Below are 21,537 nucleotides of genomic sequence, written 5' to 3'. Positions count from 1 at the left end.
CTTACTTTCTACCACCTTGATTTTCTAATCTGTTAAAATAAGGCTGGACTAAATAATCTTTAGGATAACTCTCAGCTCTAGGATTCTTTGATGATGGTCCCAGTTACCTAATTCTTAAATTCAGTCACTTGCCATATTCATATCATAATTCACAAAAAGATTATACACTATATACAATAAAGGTGTTGTACTTTGTAGAACTTCCTTATATAAAGTACACTTTGTTTTATACTGTTCACTAGCCATGCAAGACATCCAGTGACCAATTTACTTTTGGAGTAAATGGGCATCAACTGATTTCTTCTGAATGCTGGCCAACATTTCAGTAAACAGTACACAATGTAGAAGAGGAAGTGGCATGCAGGGGCAAAAGGCAGCCTCCCACAGAGGTGGCCTGGAGGAAAGATGCAGAGTCCTTGAGCCTGGTCCAGCCATTGAGTCTCTACTGAGGTTCTAGCCAGCTAAAAGCAAACTCTGTGACAGGGATATGAGAGGACATGTCTGAGGTCTACTAAAAGTTCTCTACATTTAACTCAACTGTTTATAAACACTCCACTATAAGGTAAAGGAAAATCCTGGCTGCTCTTTTTAAGTCATCAAGATCACTGTAGTTAGAGAAAACTTTCTGACTTCTCAATTTTTAAAAATTGTTTACATGTTTAAGAAAAGCAAGCAAATATGACTTTGTTTTTTTACTTCTATTACTTAGCTAAAAAGAAGAAAAAGAAGAAGAAAACTCACCATTTTCCCACTGGATTTCATTTCTGAAACACTCATTGTAAATGTTTTACTTCCCTTATCATATGTACAATAATGTTTAATCCATGTAAAACCAAGGGGTCCTGATATAAGGAAACAAATATTACAGATTTTTAGTAAATTATTTGTGACTATGTTTGTACAGTTTTTGATGCTACGATACACAACTGAACGTCTCCACAGGCCATACTGCTGTAGAATATTTACTGTGAGAAAGGCCAGTATAGAGGGAGAGTTTTATAGGGTACAATGTCTGGGAATCAAACAACTTGACTCTACTTGCTTGCAGCACTGACACTCTCCTGTAGCTCAAGAGTCCCTTTAGATCTGAACCTCAGTTATCTCCTCAGTAAAAGTGGCATACCTTACATTCCCAAGAGGTAGTAAGAACAAGAAATAACCTATAACTGATCTCCTTACTTCTATCCTTTGTCCTTTATTCTTAAAACTTTCAGAAATACTGTTAAAATTTTAGCCATTTCATTTCATCCTTTTTGTTCAAAACCCTCCAGTGGTCTCCCATTTCACTCCAGGTAAAAACCAAAGAGCCTATGACTATACACAATGCGCACATGATCTGACCCTTTATTACTGATCTTACCTCACATTTTACTACCTTCTGCCTCATATACTCTGCTCTAGCTACACTATTCTCCTTGCTACCCTTGGACACAGGGAATGCACTTCTGCCCCAGGACATTTGTACATCCTGTTCCTCTAGCCTGGAGTATTTCTACTTCAGATATCTGCATGGCTTGCTTTGTCACTTCTCCGGGTCTTTTCCTAAATGACACCCTTACAATACAGCCTTTCCTACAGAGATATCTAATGTCTCAACAGTCTCACCTTGATATTTATCTCTTTCTTGCTTTATTTTCTTCTTAGCAGTTATCACTGTCTAAAATAAGATAAATTTTATGAATTTATTCTATTTATTGTCTCTTTCTACCACTAGACTCTAAGGTTCTATGAGAGCAGGAACATGTGATGCTCTGTTCACTAGGATATTCTTAATCCTTGGAACAGGGCCAGATATTAGCTGTCACTCAATAAATTCTTGACAAATGAAGGAATCAATCACTTCTCTTTCTCTCTAAGACTTCACTGATCTTGGAGTTATTTCCTCTTACCACTAATCTGAAAATTAGCAAACTCAAGTAATCCTTAAAGTGAAAGTAACTTTTACTTCCCATTTTAAAAGAAAGTTTTATATGTATAGTGCTTATTTTCCCCCCTATAAGTACTGTGCAACTCTTTCCCATAGCATACCACATTATTCTCCTATATTCTTCTTAAGGAATTAGATGCTGCCGCTTCACCAGGGAATAGGGATGCATAGTGAGTTCGATTTTTCCATGACCAAGGTAAATCTTCAGTTTTCCCACAGGTAGCCTGCATCCCAATGCCACAGTGGGCCGAGTGGGTTGAAAATGCAGTTTGTTTTCTACACAAACTTCTCTATCTAGGTCCCATTCTGCTTAATACCTGCATCTTTCCAGCAGCAATTATGTACAATATTATTGCTGGCTTGGTTTCATAACCATATATTTAAAAAGCAAGAAACTTTAATGTAAAAATGCACTATTTAAGAAAAGTGTTTCATAAGGCATTTGAAATTTTTTCTGTAATAATAGTGCCCTCGGTGTCATATTTAGCGTTAAAATACTTAAACAACCCCAGATCTCAAAATTATAGGGTATAGCTATATACTTTGTAATCACAAAGGTTTATTATAATAAACTGCAATTCATTTTTAGGACCATTTCACACTATAATACTTAAGCACACTTGTTGATAATTCTGTTACATGCAATATAATATACTTAAAGGCTTAGAGCTGATGAGTAGAAAATGGCCTGGATGAAAATCCTTCTAATGATTTTATTACTTAGGAAGAAATTTATAAAGTGATATTAGCAATAATATGATATGTTGGCTAATTGAATTTAAGCAATAATTTTAAAATAATTTTTAAATAAAGCTGTTGCAATGCTCTGATTACATTTTAGACCTAAGTTGTTTTTTTCCCTGCCTCTGTCTTAAGTTCAGAACCTCATACATTTAATCTTCAGGTTTGTTGTACACACATGCTACTTCCTTTAAAGTTGCTTGGCACTAGGCCAGGGTAAATGTTCCTAGACAAGAAATTCTAAAGTCCTTAAAAAAAGTGTAGGGAAACAAAAATTTATTCTATCTCTAGAGTTGCAAAATAAAACAAGTTTAGGAGCATCCAGATGGTGCAGTTAGTTAAGCGTAGGACTCCTGGTGGGCTCAAGTAGTGATCTCAGGGTCTTGGGCCTCAGGCTCCATGCTCAGCATGGAATCTGCTTAAGCTTCTCTCTCCCCTCTTCCTCTGCCCCTCCGCCATATCCCTGCATGCTCTCCCTCTCTCTAAAATAAATAATCTTTAAAAATAATTAAATTAATTAGATAAGTTTAATTGTCTTACCCAGTAATCATCTGAGGTTGCTGAGACGGTATTTGTGGAATGGGAGTTAAAAATATTCACTAAATACCTACTACTGTCCACATGTTATCTAGAAACTTTTTTTAAGTCAGACATTATATGAGACTCATGTGCTACTTACTGCGCTGAGAAGACAGATTAAGTCAGACATTATAAGGAGCATTTTACATATAAGAAAATATAGCCTAAGGGTGGGAGGAGTCAAGATGGCGGAGAAGTAGCAGGCTGAGACGACATCGGGTAGCAGGAGATCAGCTAGATAGCTTATCTAACCATTGTGAACACCTACAAAGCCAACGGGAAATCGAAGAGAAGAAGAGCAACAATTCCAGAAACAGAAAATCGATCACTTTCTGAAAGGTAGGACCTGCGGAGAAGTGAATCCAAAGCGACAGGAAGATAGACCCCGGGGGGAGGGGCCGGCTCCCAGCAAGCGGCGGAGCGACGGAGCACAAAATCGGGACTTTTAATAGTCGGCTCCACTGGGAGACATCGCTCCAGAGGCTAAACTGGGGGGAAACCCAGGCAGGGTCAGCATAACCCCAGGTCCCGCGGGGTCACAGAAGGACTGGGGGTGTCTGAGTGCCGCAGAGCTCGCAGGTATTAGAGCGGGGAAGCCGGCTATAGCGACAAAGCCAAGGAGTGAGCTCTAAGCCCGGGGTTACCTTGTGCCGGTCGCAGGCTGGGTGGGCTCGGAGCGCGGCCGGAGGCCACGGAGACAAAAGCGACCCAGCGCTTTTCTCCAGCTCCAGCAATTGACTGCTTTCCTCGAGGCGCGACCGCAAGCCAGGGAGGTGGGGCTGTTGGGCGCTTTGCTCTGAGAGTGCACTGAGGAGCGGAACCCCAAGCTCTCGGCTCCTCCGGGCCGAGAGATTGGGAGGCCGCCATCTTCATTCCCGTCCTCTGGAACTCTACGGAAAGCGCTCAGGGAACAAAAGCTCCCGAAAGCAAACCCCAGCGGATTCCTTAGCCCGGCCCCTGGCAAAGGTGGTGCAATTCCGCCTGCGGCAAAGACACTTGAGAATCACCACAACAGGCCCCTCCTCCAGAAGATCAACAAGAAACCCAGTCAAGACCAACTTCGCTCACCAAGAACAGCGGAATTCCACAGCAGGAGAAAGCAAATCTTATCTGTACAAAATGACAAGGTGGAAAAACTCACCTCAAAAAAAAGAACAAGAGGCCGTACCGAAGGCTGGAGACCTAATCAATACGGAAATAGGTAACATGACAGATCTAGAGTTCAGAATGACAATTCTCAAGGTTCTAGCCGGGCTCGAAAAAGGCATAGAAGATATTAGAGAAACCCTCTCCGGAGAGATAAAAGCCCTTTCTGGAGAAATAAAAGAACTAAAATCTAACCAAGTTGAAATCAAAAAAGCTATTCATGAGGTGCAATCAAAAATGGAAGCTCTCACTGCCAGGATAAATGAGGCAGAAGAAAGAATTAGTGACATAGAAGACCAAATGACAGAGAATAAAGAAGCTGAGCAAAAGAGAGACAAACAAATACTGGACCACGAGGAGAGAATTCGAGAGATAAGTGACACCATAAGACGACACAACATTAGAATAATTGGGATTCCAGAAGAAGAAGAAAGAGAGAGGGGAGCAGAAGGTATATTGGAGACAATTATTGGAGAGAATTTCCCTAATATGGCAAAGGGAACAAACATCAAAATCCAGGAAATGCTAAGAACGCCCCTCCAAATCAATAAAAATAGGTCCACACCTCGTCACCTGATAGTAAAATTTACAAGTCTTAGCGACAAAGAGAAAATCCTGAAAGCAGCCCGGGAAAAGAAGTCTGTAACATACAAGGGTAAAAACATTAGATTGGCAGCGGACCTATCCACAGAGACCTGGCAGGCCAGAAAGAACTGGCATGATATATTCAGAGCACTAAACGAGAAAAACATGCAGCCAAGAATACTATATCCGGCTAGGCTATCATTGAAAATAGAAGGAGAGATAAAGAGCTTCCAGGACAAACAAAAGCTGAAAGAATTTGCAAACACCAAACCAGCTCTACAGGAAATATTGAAAGGGGTCCTCTAAGCAAAGAGAGACCCTAAAAGTAGTAGATCAGAAAGAAACAGAGACAATATACAGTAACAGTCACCTTACAGGCAATAAAGGGGCACTAAATTCATATCTCTCAATAGTTACCCTGAATGTTAATGGGCTAAATGCCCCAATCAAAAGACACAGGGTATCAGAATGGATAAAAAAACCAAACCCATCCATATGCTGCCTACAAGAAACGCATTTTAGACCCGAAGACACCTCCAGATTTAAAGTGAGGGGGTGGAAAACAATGTACCATGCTAATGGACATCAGAAGAAAGCTGGGGTGGCAATCCTTAGATCAGATCAATTAGATTTTAAGCCAAAGACTATAATAAGAGATGAGGAAGGACACTATATCATACTCAAAGGGTCTGTCCAACAAGAAGACCTAACAATCTTAAATATCTATGCCCCTAACATGGGAGCAGCCAACTATGTAAACCAATTCATAACAAAATCAAAGAAATACATCGGCAGTAATACAATAATAGCAGGGGACTTTAACACTCCCCTCACTGAAATGGACAGATCATCTAAGCAAAAGATCAACAAGGAAATAAAGGCCTTAAATGACCCACTGGACCAGATGGACATCACAGATATATTCAGAACATTCCATCCCAAAGCAACAGAATATACATTCTTCTCTAGTGCACATGGAACATTCTCCAGAATAGACCACATCCTGGGTCATAAATCAGGTCTCAATCGGTACCAAAAGATCGAGATCATTCCCTGCATATTTTCAGACCACAATGCTCTGAAGCTAGAACTCAATCACAAGAGGAAATTTGGAAAGAACCCAAATACATGGAGACTAAACAGCATCCTTCTAAAAAATGAATGGGTCAACCAGGAAATTAAAGAAGAATTGAAAAAATTCATGGAAACAAATGATAATGAAAACACAACGGTTCAAAATCTGTGGGACACAACAAAGGCAGTCCTGAGAGGAAAATATATAGCGGTGCAAGCCTTTCTCAAGAAACAAGAAAGGTCTCAAATACACAACCTAACCCTACACCTAAAGGAGCTGGAGAGAGAACAACAAAGAAAGCCTAAACCCAGCAGGAGAAGAGAAATCATAAAGATCAGAGCAGAAATCAATGAAATAGAAACTAAAAAAACAATAGAACAAATCAACAAAACTAGGAGCTGGTTCTTTGAAAGAATTAATAAGATTGATAAGCCCCTGGCCAGACTTATCAAAAAGAAAAGAGAAAGGACGCAAATAAATAAAATCATGAATGAAAGAGGAGAGATCACAACCAACACCAAAGAAATACAAACAATTAAAAGAACATACTACGAGCAACTCTACGCCAACAAATTTGACAATCTGGAAGAAATGGATACATTTCTAGAGATGTATAAACTACCACAACTGAACCTGGAAGAAATAGATAACCTGAACAGACCCATAACCAGTAAGGAGATTGACACAGTCATCAAAAATCTCCAAACAAACAAAAGTCCAGGACCAGATGGCTTCCCAGGGGAATTCTACCAAACATTTAAAGAAGAATTAATTCTTATTCTCCTGAAACTGTTCCAAAAAATAGAAATGGAAGGAAAACTTCCAAACTCATTCTATGAGGCCAGCATCACCTTGATCCCAAAACCAGACAAGGATCCCACCAAAAAAGAGAATTACAGACCAATATCCTTGATGAACACAGATGCAAAAATTCTCACCAAAATACTGGCCAATAGGATCCAACAGTACATTAAAAGGATTATTCACCATGACCAAGTGGGATTTATTCCAGGGCTGCAAGGTTGGTTCAACATCCGCAAATCCATCAATGTGATACAATACATTACTAAAAGAAAGAGTAAGAACCATATGATACTCTCAATAGATGCTGAAAAAGCATTTGACAAAGTGCAGCATCCCTTCCTGATTAAAACTCTTCAAAGTGTAGGGATAGAAGGCACATACCTCAATATTATCAAAGCCATCTATGAAAAACCCACCGCAAATATCATTCTCAATGGAGAAAAACTGAAAGCTTTTCCGCTAAGGTCAGGAACACAGCAGGGATGTCCGTTATCACCACTGCTGTTCAATATAGTACTAGAAGTCCTAGCCTCAGCAATCAGACAACAAGAAGAAATTAAAGGCATCCAAATTGGCAAAGAAGAAGTCAAACTATCACTCTTTGCAGATGATATGATACTGTATGTGGAAAACCCAAAAGGCTCCACTCCAAAACTGCTAGAACTTATACAGGAATTCAGTAAAGTATCAGGATATAAAGTCAATGCACAGAAATCAGTCGCATTTCTTTACACTAACAACAAGACAGAAGAAAGAGAAATTGAGGAGTCAGTCCCATTTACAATCGTACCCAAAACCATAAGATACCTAGGAATAAATCTAACCAAAGAGGCGAAGAATCTGTACTCAGAAAACTATAAAGTACTCATGAAAGAAATTGAGGAAGACACAAAGAAATGGAAAAATATTCCATGCTCATGGATTGGAAGAACAAATATTGTGAAAATGTCTATTCTACCTAAAGCAATCTACACATTTAATGCAATCCCTATCAAAATCCCATCCATTTTTTTTTAAAGAAATAAAACAAATAATCCTAAAATTTATATGGAACCAGAAAAGACCTCGAATACCCAAAGGAATATTGAAAAAGAAAGCCAAAGGCGGTGGCATCACAATTCCAGACTTCAAGCTCTATTACAAAGCTGTCATCATCAAGACAGTATGGTACTGGCACAAAAACAGACATATAGACCAATGGAACAGAATAGAGAGCCCAGAAATAGACCCTCAACTCTATGGTCAACTAATCTTCGACAAAGCAGGAAAGAATATCCAATGGAAAAAAGACAGCCTCTTCAACAAATGGTGCTGGGAAAATTGGACAGCCACATGCAGAAAAATGAAATTGGACTATTTCCTTACACCACACACGAAAATAGACTCAAAATGGATGAAGGACCTCAATGTGCGAAAGGAATCTATCAAAATCCTTGAGGACAATGCAGGCAGCAACCTCTTTGACCTCAACCGCAGCAACTTCTTCCTAGGAACATCGCCAAAGGCAACAGAAGCAAGGGCAAAAATGAACTATTGGGATTTCATCAAGATCAAAAGCTTTTGCACAGCAAAGGAAACAGTTAACAAAACCAAAAGACAACTACAGAATGGGAGAAGATATTTGCAAAAGACATATCAGATAAAGGGCTAGTATCCAAAATCTATAAAGAGCTTATCAAACTCAATACCCAAAGAACAAATTATCCAGTCAAGAAATGGGCAGAGGACATGAACAGACATTTCTGCAAAGAAGACATCCAGATGGCCAACAGACACATGAAAAAATGCTCCACATCACTCGGCATCAGGGAAATACAAATCAAAACCACAATGAGATACCACCTCACACCAGTCAGAATGGCTAAAATTAACAAGTCAAGAAATGACAGATGCTGGTGAGGATGCGGAGAGAGGGGAACCCTCCTACACTGCTGGTGGGAATGCAAGCTGGTGCAACCACTCTGGAAAACAGTGTGGAGGTTCCTCAAAAAACTGAAAATAGAGCTACCCTACGACCCAGCAATTGCACTCCTGGGTATATATCCTAAATATACAAACGTGGTGCTCCGAAGGGGCACGTGCACCCAAATGTTTATAGCAGCAATGTCCACAATAGCCAAACTGTGGAAAGAGCCTAGATGTCCATCAACAGATGAATGGATAAAGAAGAAGTGGTATATATACACAATGGAATACTATGCAGCCATCAAAAGACATGGAATGTTGCCATTTGCGACGACGTGGATGGAACTAGAGGGTATCATGCTTAGCGAAATAAGTCAATCGGAGAAAGACAACTATCATATGACCTCTTTGATATGAGGAAGTGGAGATGCAAGGCGGGGGGGGGGGTTTGGGGGGAGGTAGGAAAAGAAAAAATGAAAAGATGGGATTGGGAGGGAGACAAACCATAAAAGACTCAATCTCAAGAAACAGACTGAGGGTTGCTGGGGGGAGGGGGGACGGGAGAGGGTGGTGGGGAAATGGACATTGGGGAGGGTATGGGCTATGATGAGTGCTGTGAAATGTGTAAACCTGACGATTCACAGACCTGTACCCCTGGGGATAAAAATACATTATATGTTTATTAAAATAAAAAAATTAAAAAAAAATATATAGCCTAAGAGTTGGAGATGATACCACTTTCTCCATCAAAAGGCATGTGATTGAAGTTGTACTTTTTAGAGGATTAATACTTCTCAACAGTTATGTTAAGAATCTAATGATATGAATACAAATTTCATGGAATAGTAAATGTTCATGGTAAGTATTATTTACCACTACTGATAATAGACACATTTTACATATATCACCTCTACTCTTGCAACATCATTACTAAATAGGTAATTTATAAATGAGAATACTGAACTCAGAAAATTGTTCATCCAGAATCACCCAGTAACAGGTTGCAAGCATGGAATTCCAACATAATTTTGACTTTGGAACCATGTTCTTCCTGTTTAAAATTAAGTCTATTACCTACCTTATGATCCAGCAACAAGAAGATACAAAAATACAGATTCAAAAGGGTACATGCACCCCAGTGTTTACAGCAGCATTATGAACAATAGCCAAAGTATGGGAAGAGTCCAAGTGTCCATCAACTGATGAATAGATAAAGAATATGTGATAGACACACAGACACGTACACACACAGAGAGAAATATTACTTAGCCATCAAAAAGAATGGAATCTTGCCATTTGCAATGTGGCTAGAGCTAGAGTGTATTATGCTAAGTAAATAAGTCAGCCAGAGAAAAACAAATACCATATGATCTCACTCATGTGGAATTCAATAAAGAAAACATGGACAGAAGGGGGGGGAGGGAGGAGAGAGGGAAACAAACCATAAGAGACTCTTGAAATAGAAAAGAAACTGAGGGTTGTTGAGGAAGATGGGTAGAAGAGGGGCTAGATGAGTGATGGGTATTAAGGAGGACACTTGTCATGATGAGCACTAGATATTGTATGTACTGATGAATCACTGAATTCTACTCCTGAAACCAATATTGTACTGTATTTTAACTAAAATTTACATTGAAAATAAATAAATAAATAATAAATAAAATGAAGTCTGTTGCAATGTAATTTAATGTATGCCTAGAAGTGGGTAACACAAAACCACATATCTAGATAAAGTGGAGCTCTGTGTCTAAACTGCAATAATCTGCTACTACTACCTCATCACATGTATCTCCATTTATCACTCAATTTACAGTTCTGATATTTACTATTGATTACTAGTTAATAATTGCATGAGTTTGTCTTATGCCTTCCACTACAGAATAAAAACCCTAAAGCCATAATTCTTTATCTCATCTTCTATTGCCCACAGAACTTATTCATTCAGTGACAGCAACAGTACAACCAATATGTTTTAGTGAACTGGTCTGATTTTCTTATAAATGCATTCTAAGGTACCAAGTAGAAAGAGGCTTTGGATATTTGACCCTCATATAAAAATAATTCCAAAGGGATATAAATTTATTCATTTTTCTTTTTAAATCTCTAGGCAATAGGAAGTGGGGAGATGGTGAATAGGAAAGAGAGAGAGGGATTACACTAGGGCAAGAGAGCAGTTCTGAAGGTGATGAATGTGTTCATAGTGGTGATAGTTTCATAGGTCATATATATATATACATATATGTATGTATATATATATATGGCAAAACTTAAACTATATGTTTTAAATATTTGCAATTCACTATATGCCAACTGTACCTCACTAAAGCTGTAAAAATAATGCGGGTAGATATAGAGAAAATTGAAAAGAAATTATCTTAGGAGTAGGAGGACAACATCAAAGGAGAGAATGCTAAAAGAGTCCAACTGTTTAAGTCTCAAAGACCACACATCATTTAGGAGGCCATCACAGGAGAGGCACAATAAGCTAGCATCATAAACAGATATGCCAAGAGTTCCATCCTGCAGAGGATGGATTATAGACAGGCAAGCCTAGAGGCAAAAGAAGAGCAATGATGAGACCAATGAAAGACTGTGGAGATGAGAGAAGGCATGGGTTGAAAGGTTATCAAGAAGATCAAATAGACAGAGTTGGCTCTGGGTTACAGGGAGACACTGGAGTTAAGGAGTAAAGGATTTACCTCCAGTCTTTAGCCTAGGAAGGTGGGTGGTATCACTTAGAAGGATAGCAAATTTCAAAGAAAAGTTGGTGTCACGAAGGGCTTTATCATCAGCTCAGACTGACCTAGAGAAGTCATGTATCTTAAAACACAACATACATCAGATGGGTACATAAAACATTGCATTTTGTGCACCCATGCAGTCCCCAAGTTACTAAAGGGCCTTTGCTTATATTTTGACCCAAATGTCCAACAGCTATAGAGTAAGTAAACTACAGCATTGTCCAATGGATGGACTCCCAAGCACCAAATAAACACGATAAACTTGAAGATCAATGTAAAAAGAATTTGCTAGATAATCCAAAGCTTTTTTCTTTAGAACAAAATACTGTGCGCCCACAAAGAGATTAGCAACTATGTAACACTGGGGGAATTAAACAACAACAACAACAACACAAAAAACTCAAGAAATAAAATACTGCATCTTAATGAATAAAAAAAAAAAAATCTTTAAACAAAAGGATGCCATCTCCTCTACCACATGCATGTTTGAACAAGCCTCTTTATCAATACATTTTTCTGCCAGGAAAACATTTTATTGGTGCAAAATGTAAGCTCCTCTCTATGTACCTCACACTGGGGTTTTCAAATCTGAAACAGTTATTCAAAACAAGTATTTAAAAATTTCCTCAGTATTCTGAGTTAAATCCATATACTCTGTATGTGACCAATGGATTAGTTTGTTTGTTTTTTTCCCCCATGAAATTGTGCTGAAAGTGATTTATTTATAGCCTAATTATAGAATAGTGAGGCAGGTCATTAGATTTATTTTAACATCCAAAAACAGCAGACTGGTCAAAGTCGATACTGATGAAAGAGAAAAATCTGAAACCCAGATCTCCTGAGACAGCAGCCCTCTATCATCTAATCCATACAGTAATAAATATTTGCTGAGTCTGTTGGATCAAATCATTATTTGCTTATATACTGTTATTTAACAAATGAGCATCATCTGAGCATGTCAAACATGAGATGTGCTGGCATTTTAGTAATCATATTGCATTACGTGAAAAACTTTCACAGCCAACCCAGTATCTCTAGCTTTCCCATCTCAACCCTTTCAACTATAATATCAAAACAACTTCATTAATCTATTACTTACTGATATGGAGACCCCAGAGCAGTGCTACTCTATGTGTTTTTTGAGTCCTAATATATGACAATAGTACAGAAAGTACTTCATTCAGTACTTCACTCAGCATTTCAAAACTTTTACAATGACTGGGCATTATTGCAAAATCCAAGCATATGATTTTGTGTTTTACAAAGACATAGATCCATAATGGATTGGAAATAAAAACGACTGCTCCTTTACCATAAACAGGAGACAAGTGCATTAGAGCATATCTGGTTTGAAATAGTTTAGTCAGACTGGTTCCATTCAATGCAAGTATCATGCAGAAAGAATTCTATTTATACAAGTTTGAATGACTTTTTATTAATTTTTGTGAGAAAACTTAGTGTAAGCAATTACAATAGTGCCATATTGCATCTGGTGCTTATTTTATAACCTCAGGAAGTAAAAAGTGCCAATTTGACATTACAGAATTGCCAGTTTTACTCCTGAAAACTAATAGAGCACAGAATTTAATGAAATAATGCTGTAGGAAGAGAAAGTATTATCATAGTCACCAGGATGATTCATACCGATAAAGGCTTTGAATTTCAATTTTCCATGAAAGTTTAAATTGAGATTAGCTATTACAATGAAATTCTAAAACTGAACTCATGTTACGGTATCATCAGTGAAGGTTGTTAAGTTCTAAGTTCAACAATATGCCAACTTGGAGATCTTGATGGCGAAATGTGGAAAAACTTCCTCACTTTGGTGGTGATAGTGGGAGAGCAGACTAAATATGATAAAGCTGTAAGGATTGCAGTCTTCCTATTTGAAGGAAGAAACACTAACCAAGTCAAATCTCATGAAACAAAAATGTTAATCATAAAACTTATTAAGTTATGTCTTTGTAACTCACGTTTCTCCTGCACATAAAGATAGCCTTCCATTGTCCACTGGCTGGGTGGTCTGTAATCTTGGTTGGCAGATTTCATTCTTTGCATCAACCTCTCTACTTCTTGTCGAGTACTTTCAAAATTATTCCTTGTCTTAAGCAAACAGAAACAATAATTTCATTCATTGCTTCCTATCAGTTTTGAGGAACTTCCAGTCTAAAATTTCAAAACTACAGATAGTGCAAACGATAACCTTGATTCTCTCAGCACTATTCATCACTTTCGTGACCTTATATGCTGAGTCTTATGGTCTGACTTTGAATTGTTTTAGTGAAACATGACCTTCTGCATGTTTCTCTGAATCTGTGTGGTATGTGTATGTGTATACTTTACTCTAAATTCCTACTCTGATATTACTAAAGAGACAAATCTAACATTTAAAAACATAACATTTATGAAATGGAGTTTTATATTCACTAATACCTAAGGTAATAAAGCAGATATATAGGGACTTATAATTCTTTGGGGGGATAAAGACAAAATGGATTCAAATATTTTTATGTGGCACTTAGCAAAAAAAAAAAAAAAGTTCATCACCCATGTTCTTAAAACTTTTTGGAAGAAATATCACTTAGCTTGGTTTCCAGAAATAGTTATCATGAAGTTACCATATAAATTAACTCATAAAAATGAATGGGTTTGCTAGATCTAACTTCTGTTAAAAAAATAGTTTACTCACAGTACAGCAAGTTTACCTAAGGTAAGATATAGAAAGCATAAGGCTTTTCCTGATCTCTTCTGCATTCAGGCCACATTATTTCAACAATTTGTTTGGAAGCAAGCCATATGTTTGGAAACAAAAATCACCACTACCCAACTCTAAAATTTGTTCTGGCCCATAATAAAAGAACTGAACCCCCAAATTAGGAAATTGCCACTTTTGCTACTTCTTAAGCTTTTTTTTTTCTTTTTTCAGATTCTTTTAAACATAGGATCAGAAATTTTCTAATTCCTTACATTCCTCTCTTGTTCTTGAACTGCAGGGATCTTAATATAATTGTAATTTATAAGGAAATAAATCATAAAAATATTTTGGCTTTTATAATTTTCCCTTTTAATATTTACTTAAAAAGTCCAAATACATTCCATATTGAAAAACAATGGAATGACTTGCATGTGAAACCAATTCTGCTAGAAAATCTAGATTAAATAAAAAGCTAAAACCCAAACACAAGTAGAATAAATATAATTACCTATTTCTCATGGGACCTCCAACCCCATAGTTCCACTTACTGAACATCTCCACAATGGCAACAATCAGATAAGCAATGGAAGACAAGATTTTATAGAAAATTAAGTGAAAGAGTTCCAAATTATGTTGGCCATTGAGCATTAAATGTATAACTTCATTTATACAAAATTCTCAACAAATACAACTTTCTTATTTGTCAGGTTTGATAATGCAGAAATGGATTGGGTAAGTTGTGTGAGTGTGCATATGTGTATGTATAGTGTGTGTGTGTGTTTGTAAGTGATGCTTAGCATCTGTAAATCTGAATTTGTATAACTATAAAATCAGATACTAAAAGGATTAGATAACTTTACAAAATAAGCCCTGACAGAAATAGATAGGATGTTTATAAATAATTCTCCATTAAGCTTTAAAGCAGTCTATGAATGTTTAAGAGCCACATTTAAATTATTAGAAAATAAAAATATCACTTATATTATATACAATTTCAGAGAGGAAAAGGACATTCCTTCAATGCTAAAGTTTAACCTTTTCATTTCACAAATATAGAAATGTTACCCTTTGTGCATAAACAATGATTCTTGGAACACTGAAAAAATTGAAAAGAAAAAAAAAAAAGAAAAGAAAAAAGAAAATAAGACTTGCCTGAGGTCACCCAGTAAAATAATGAGAACACTGGATAAAGGGAAAAGTTTCCAGCCTTCCAAGTATCTATTATCTATACGTCAGTAATAAATTTTTCTAACATATGATTAACTCCTTCTTGGTACACTTTCAACCAGCAGCTAGGAAAAAAATGTTTTAATAAATTTATTAAATAACTTTTCTAAATTAGATAAGTTTTTGAAACACTCCAAGGCTTGGCTTCATTATAGTTAATTTCTCTGTCCCCACCTGATTCACTAAGGAGAAGCAGTGAGAACAGGTATAGCCTTACATTCTGCAAGTTGAACTGAAGTTGTTGCTTATATGGTGCAAATTCCTGGGCGAGTTCATATCCCTCGTGGTAAAAAGTAAATAAACCCTGAAGGAATGACAAAAGCTGCAAAAACAGAGAAATGAAAAATGTATTTTAAAAAAAGATGACCATCAAACATAATAAATTGGGAAGTTATATTTCATTCTAAATCCACAAGCTAATAATTTTTCAAACCCTTTGTTTGGCAAGGCAGACACTTGAGTTGTGAAATAAACCACAAAAGCTAATTTTTACTTCCTTTTTGGTAAACAGTGACAGGGACAGTTGTTATATTAACTATTCCACTATTCAAATGCATTGAAGAAATATCCAGTAGAGACCACTAATAGGGATACTCAAGTGACATGGGTCCTACCCTAGAAGAGGTTCTAATCCAGAGAGATAAAACATGTGCAGATGTGAGGAAGACTAAACCAGTAAATTAGAGATAAGTAGTATCCAAGGAAAGGAGTAAGAATTTGGCCAGATAAAATTAAGAAAAATATCACAAGGTGGCAGTACTGATTCAGGTATTAAATAGACATTTTAGCAAGTAGTGGGAAGAACTAAAAATGAAGGAAAGAGTTGAGCAAAAACTTGGAACAGATACAGATTTTTCATATGAAGAGATGGAATAAAATTCTCTTTAGGAAACCACAATGTCTATCAGCCTTCTAATCCCAAACTCACAATGCACTTATTTATTATGGTCATATTCATAAAGCAAGAATGGATCTCCATGGACTTACAGGACACAGTTATTTATATAAATTACACTGAAAAATAATTATTTTTTCATTTAGCTCATTGGGATTTTTATTACAAACTTGTCCACCAGTTTGATCTCTTCCTACAATAAAGTTAGAAAATATTTTCTAGAAATGGCTAATGTTTTTCTAATTCAAATAGCATATTATGTCTGTAAGCTATTATTTTAAACTGAAGAAGAAACACAATCTGAAATTGTCATAAGTGAATAAATCTCCCACAATCTTCTGTTTGGGGAAATTGGGGGATTCAGCTAAGCATCAATTGGTATGTGTGTTATGATTTCCAACAGATAAATAATGCTTTTCTTCTATAGCAAAGTCAACTTCTTACCAAGTTATGTTCTTGTCAGAAAACATACTTTCAGGTTGGCTTTAAATTGTAATATTTTAAAGACTTTTCTTCTCTTATTCAATAATTCCTGATATGTTAAAATATATTGTTTTCCAATTTTAGAATTATTTTACACTGTCAATTTTACATCAACTGATAATTATTATCAAAACTAAATACTCAATAGATTATGCTTTACTAAAATGATGCTACAATATATCTGTAGAATTATCCTATAATTTAAAATATATAGTCTGCATATTGTGGCCTAATTAAAAAGAACTATATCCTTTAATTAATTGAGATTTGGATATACAGATATAGAAGTTTTCAGAAACAAATAAGAAAATACTTTTGAAGTATATGGATAACACTAGTCTTTGAAATATCCAAATAATAGTTTATGAAGTTGTTTGAAGTAGAATTATTTCATGTTTTAATGTCTATAACTGGCCCCCAGTTAGATTATCTTGTTATTAACGGGATGTCATACAGGAAGATGCTATTATAATATCATCCTAAGTATACAAGATTTAATTAAACTCATAAAGAGGAGTTTTAAGAATATTTAAGTCTCCCCATAAAACACCAAATTCCCCAAGATCTGTCTAAATAAATAAATCTATTGGCATCTTCTAGCACCATTCAGATTCATTCACTCAGTAGGAGACAATGCATGCTGATTACCTACTAGGGAGAGAACAATTTCGAGAGAAGTACAGAGAAATTACCTACAAAGAACAACCCACCTTTTCCTCCTATTCTACATCCAGTTTGGAAGCAACTTCTATGCAGTTTTAAAAAGACAGCATTATGAAATAACTGCCTCTAGAGGGCAGTAAAGTAAAACCTTTTTAGATTTGAATCTATACTAGCTCATTTTCTTCTCCACAAATTCCATGATGCTAAATTAAGGTAACTTAATAGGACAGCCCGAAAATCTTTTAGAATTGCATTCCTACATGTCCTTTTCTTTGTTCAGACTGCCTGAGTGAGTGGAGCAGTGTGGGAAAGACTACTGTCTCAGCTTATCTTCAGGTAAACCTGACCTTTCAAATAATAACAACAACTACTAAAAACTACTTAAGAGACAAATTAATATTGAATCACTTTTGGGGTGCCTGGGTGGCTCAATCAGTTAAGCGTCTGCCTTAAGCTCAGATCATGAACCCATGGTCCTAGGATGGAGCCCTGCATTAGGCTCCCTGCTCAGGGGGAGTCTGCTTGTCCCTTCCCCCACCCCTGTACGTGTACACACACACACACACACACACACACACATTCTCTCTCTCTCTCTCTCTCAAATAAATAAATAAAGACCCCAGGTTCATGACAGATGCTTAACTGACCAAGCTGCCCAGGCACCCCAAAAATATTAAGTAATTTTTATCATCAGTAAAAGCTTACATAGCACTTTATTATTTCCAAGGGTTTTAGAATCAAATTATTATTTGTCACTCCAATATCCCAGCCAAATATAAACATTGATGCTACATTTACAATTATTTAGCAAAGTGACTACAAGACAGTAAAGGAAAAAATATTCATAATTCCCCAGTCCATTAATTACCAACTTCCAAGTCTTATAGGCCCACAGTTACCAGTAATACTGTGAATGGCAGAAAAAAGTAAGAAAAGGAGTTGGGAGCTAGCTTGGGAGTGAGGGGAAGAACTCTGAAGGAACTGATGTAGTAATTCCGGGACTGCTGCTCAGTCTGAGCAGAAGAACTCGGATATAAAGGCTCTTATAATGGTGTGATCCATTCCTTGTCTCCTAAGAAATTAATCACTGAAAATCTTAGGGAATCTACTACCAAAACTATTAGAACTGATAAACAAGTACAGCAATGCTTCAGGATACAAAATCAATACACAAAAGTCAACTTTATTTCTACATGCTTGGAATGAACAATCTGGAAATGGAATTAATTCCATTTATAATAGTTTCACAAGAATTAAATACTGAGGAATAATTTGAAGTACAAAATTTATAACTTGAAATGTACAAAACACTGTTTAAGGAATTAAAGAAAGTTTAAATAAAAGAGAGTATTTCATGCTCGTGTTTCATGTTCAATTAGAAGACTTAATACTCCCCAAAATGATGGACAGATTCAATGCAGTCCCTGTGAGAAGCCCAGCTGACTTTTTTATAATAACCGACATGCTGATGCTAAAACTCTCATGGAATTGCAAGGGATCCAGACCATCAAAACAATCTTGAAAAAGGAGAACTAAGTATTTAGACTTACACTTTTCCATTTCAAAACTCAATACAAAGCAATTGTAATCAACACAATGTAATATTGGCATTAGACATTAAATCAATGTCTAAGCATTGCGAATCTAGAAGTAAGCCCACACTTCTATGGTCAACTTATTTTCAACAAGGGCACCAAGACCATACACGAGGTAAAGAATAGTCTTTTCAGCAGGTGATTCCTGGACTATTGAATAACCATATGCAAAAGAATGAAGTTGTCACCCTACCTCACACCATAGATAAAAATTAACTAAAGATGAGTGAACTATATGGTTGTTGATTTATACCCCAATAAGACTGCTTTTAAAAAAATAAAATATACTTCACATACAGAGTACTATAATTGATTGAAAAAAATCCAAATCTCATGTAATACCTCTTTATTTGGCCATTGGAAACTTTAAGAAAATGGGAAACACAGGGCAAAAGCAAGACATCAATTTTCTTCCAGTACAAGTGTCCAGCCTGCGAGTTAAATCTGTACTCTTTGCTATTCCTTACTTGGAGGAAACTTAGAGATAAATATCTTAGATAACAGCCTCAAAATAATGAGTGAATGCTTTAATGCATAGCTATTCAGAGCAATTTATTGAATGGAAATGAAAGAGTATAAAAATATAATCAAATAAATGAGAAAACTGAAGAAAAGAGAGCAAATATGAAAAGCAGCCTGGGGAGACAATTTTTAAAAGAGGATGATTAAAGAAAGACAGAAAAACAAATGAATGAATGGACAGACATGGGCATATATTCAATTAATTTAAAAAAAAGGCAAAACTTTTTGAAATCATGGCTATATCAGCAGTCAAGTATCTGTGGAGTTCCAGCAAATTTCCAAGATTTCAAAGGAATGGAATCCAGATGAAGTGGCAGGAGAAAACTTCTGTGGTGAAGAAACAGAAAAAAACAAAGAACTGTAGCCAACCAGGTGATTAAAGAAGCCATACAGATGGCTAACAGACAATTGAAAAGATGCTGAACATCACTCATTATCAGAGAAATGCAAATCAAAACTACAATAAGGTATCACCTTCCACCTGTCAGAATGACTAAAATGAAGAACAAAGGAAACAATCGGTATTGGCGAAGATGAGGAGCAAGGGGAACCCTCTTGCACTGTTGGTAAGAACCCGAACTGGTGCAGCCACTCTAGAACACAGTATGGAGGGTCCTCAAAGAGTTAAAAATAGAGCTACTCTATGACCCAGCAATTGCACTACTAGGTATTTCCCAAAGGATACAAAATACTGATTCAAAGGGCTATGTGCCCTCCAATGTTTACAGCAGCATATGAACAATGGCCAAATTATATAAAGAGCCCAAATGTCCATATGTCCATTGACTGATGAACGGATAAAGAATAATCACAAACTGAGATCGTGTGTGTGTGTGTGTGTGTGTGTGTACACATATTCATCAGCCATCAAAAAGAATGAACTCTTGACATTTGCAATGATGTGGACAGAGCTAGAGAGTATTTTGCTAAGAGAAAGAAGAGAAATATGATTTTACCCATATGTGAGATTTAAGAAACGAATATAGGGTGAATAAAAAAAGAGAAAGGCAAACCATTAAACAGATACTTTTTTAAAAGATTTTATTTATTTATTTGACAGAGAGACAGACAGCGAGAGAGAAAACACAAGTAGGGGAAGTGGGAGGGGGAGAAACAGCTTTCCCTCTGAGCAGGGAGCCTGATGTGGGGCTCGATCCCAAGACCCCAGGATCATGACCTGAGCCAAAGGCAGACATTTAACCAACAGAGCCACCCAGGTGCCCAAGACACAACTATAGAGAACAAACTGAGGGTTCCTGGGGGTGAGGTATGGGCTGGATAGGTGATGGGTATTGGGGAGGGCACTTGTGGTGGTAGGCATTGGGTGTTGTGTGTGGTTGATGGATCACTGGGTTCTGCACCTGAAACGAGCATTGCACTGTATGTAGACTATAACTTAAATAAAACATTGAAACTATAAAAAATAAAAATAAAAAAAGTTCAACAGAAGCTACATTTAGATAAGGTCTTTACACAACTCATTTCTAACACAAAGTACAAGGAGATGAGTCAACCAAACCAATGTGATGTATTTTTCTTACTTTTCCAAAATTCTATTCACTAATTGCTTTTGCAAATTTCAGATTTTCAGTAAGAGTAGCTAGAACTAAATCCAAGGACCAAAATAGATTTTAAGATGTATGATCTGAGGACAGCTTTATTGTTTCATTAACTGTATTTAGGTTTTCAGTAGGATAGAAATTTAGCCTTTTGTCCTACAGAATTTTGGGGGAAAAATGACATTTTCATATTTGTTCACTTTAATTTATGCTAAATTAAATTTTCTACATAAAGCTAATAAATCATACCAAAAAAGAACACAAAAAGGTTTAACTTTCAAGACCTGCAGGTCTATATACTATTTGACTTTAACTTAACAAGTTTATTGAGTCTCCAAATTATTCAAACTTTAGACAACTCCAAAAGTATTTTCTAGTATATTTCATGATATAAT

The 21,537-nt window shown here is 36.5% G+C and overlaps 1 protein-coding gene across 2 annotated transcripts in view; it reads right to left on the bottom strand.

The window, feature by feature from the left end:
• ARHGAP42 (Rho GTPase activating protein 42) overlaps positions 1–21,537 on the bottom strand; it is a 287,317-nt gene that overhangs the window by 62,779 nt on the left and 203,001 nt on the right. For both annotated transcript variants that reach the window (XM_080816690.1, XM_080816689.1), the window contains exons 7-9: positions 15,643–15,747; positions 13,477–13,606; positions 742–842 (exon numbers count right to left, since the gene is read on the bottom strand). In XM_080816690.1, coding sequence (XP_080672816.1) covers positions 742–842; positions 13,477–13,606; positions 15,643–15,747 — 336 coding nt within the window. The remainder of the gene's footprint in view (positions 1–741; positions 843–13,476; positions 13,607–15,642; positions 15,748–21,537) is intronic.

The sequence above is a fragment of the Martes martes genome, assembly GCF_963455335.1.
Source record: "Martes martes genome assembly, chromosome: 10".
NCBI classification, from domain to species: domain Eukaryota; kingdom Metazoa; phylum Chordata; class Mammalia; order Carnivora; family Mustelidae; genus Martes; species Martes martes.
Note: the sequence above shows the minus strand (reverse complement) of the source record. Positions and strands in the feature narration are given on the sequence as shown.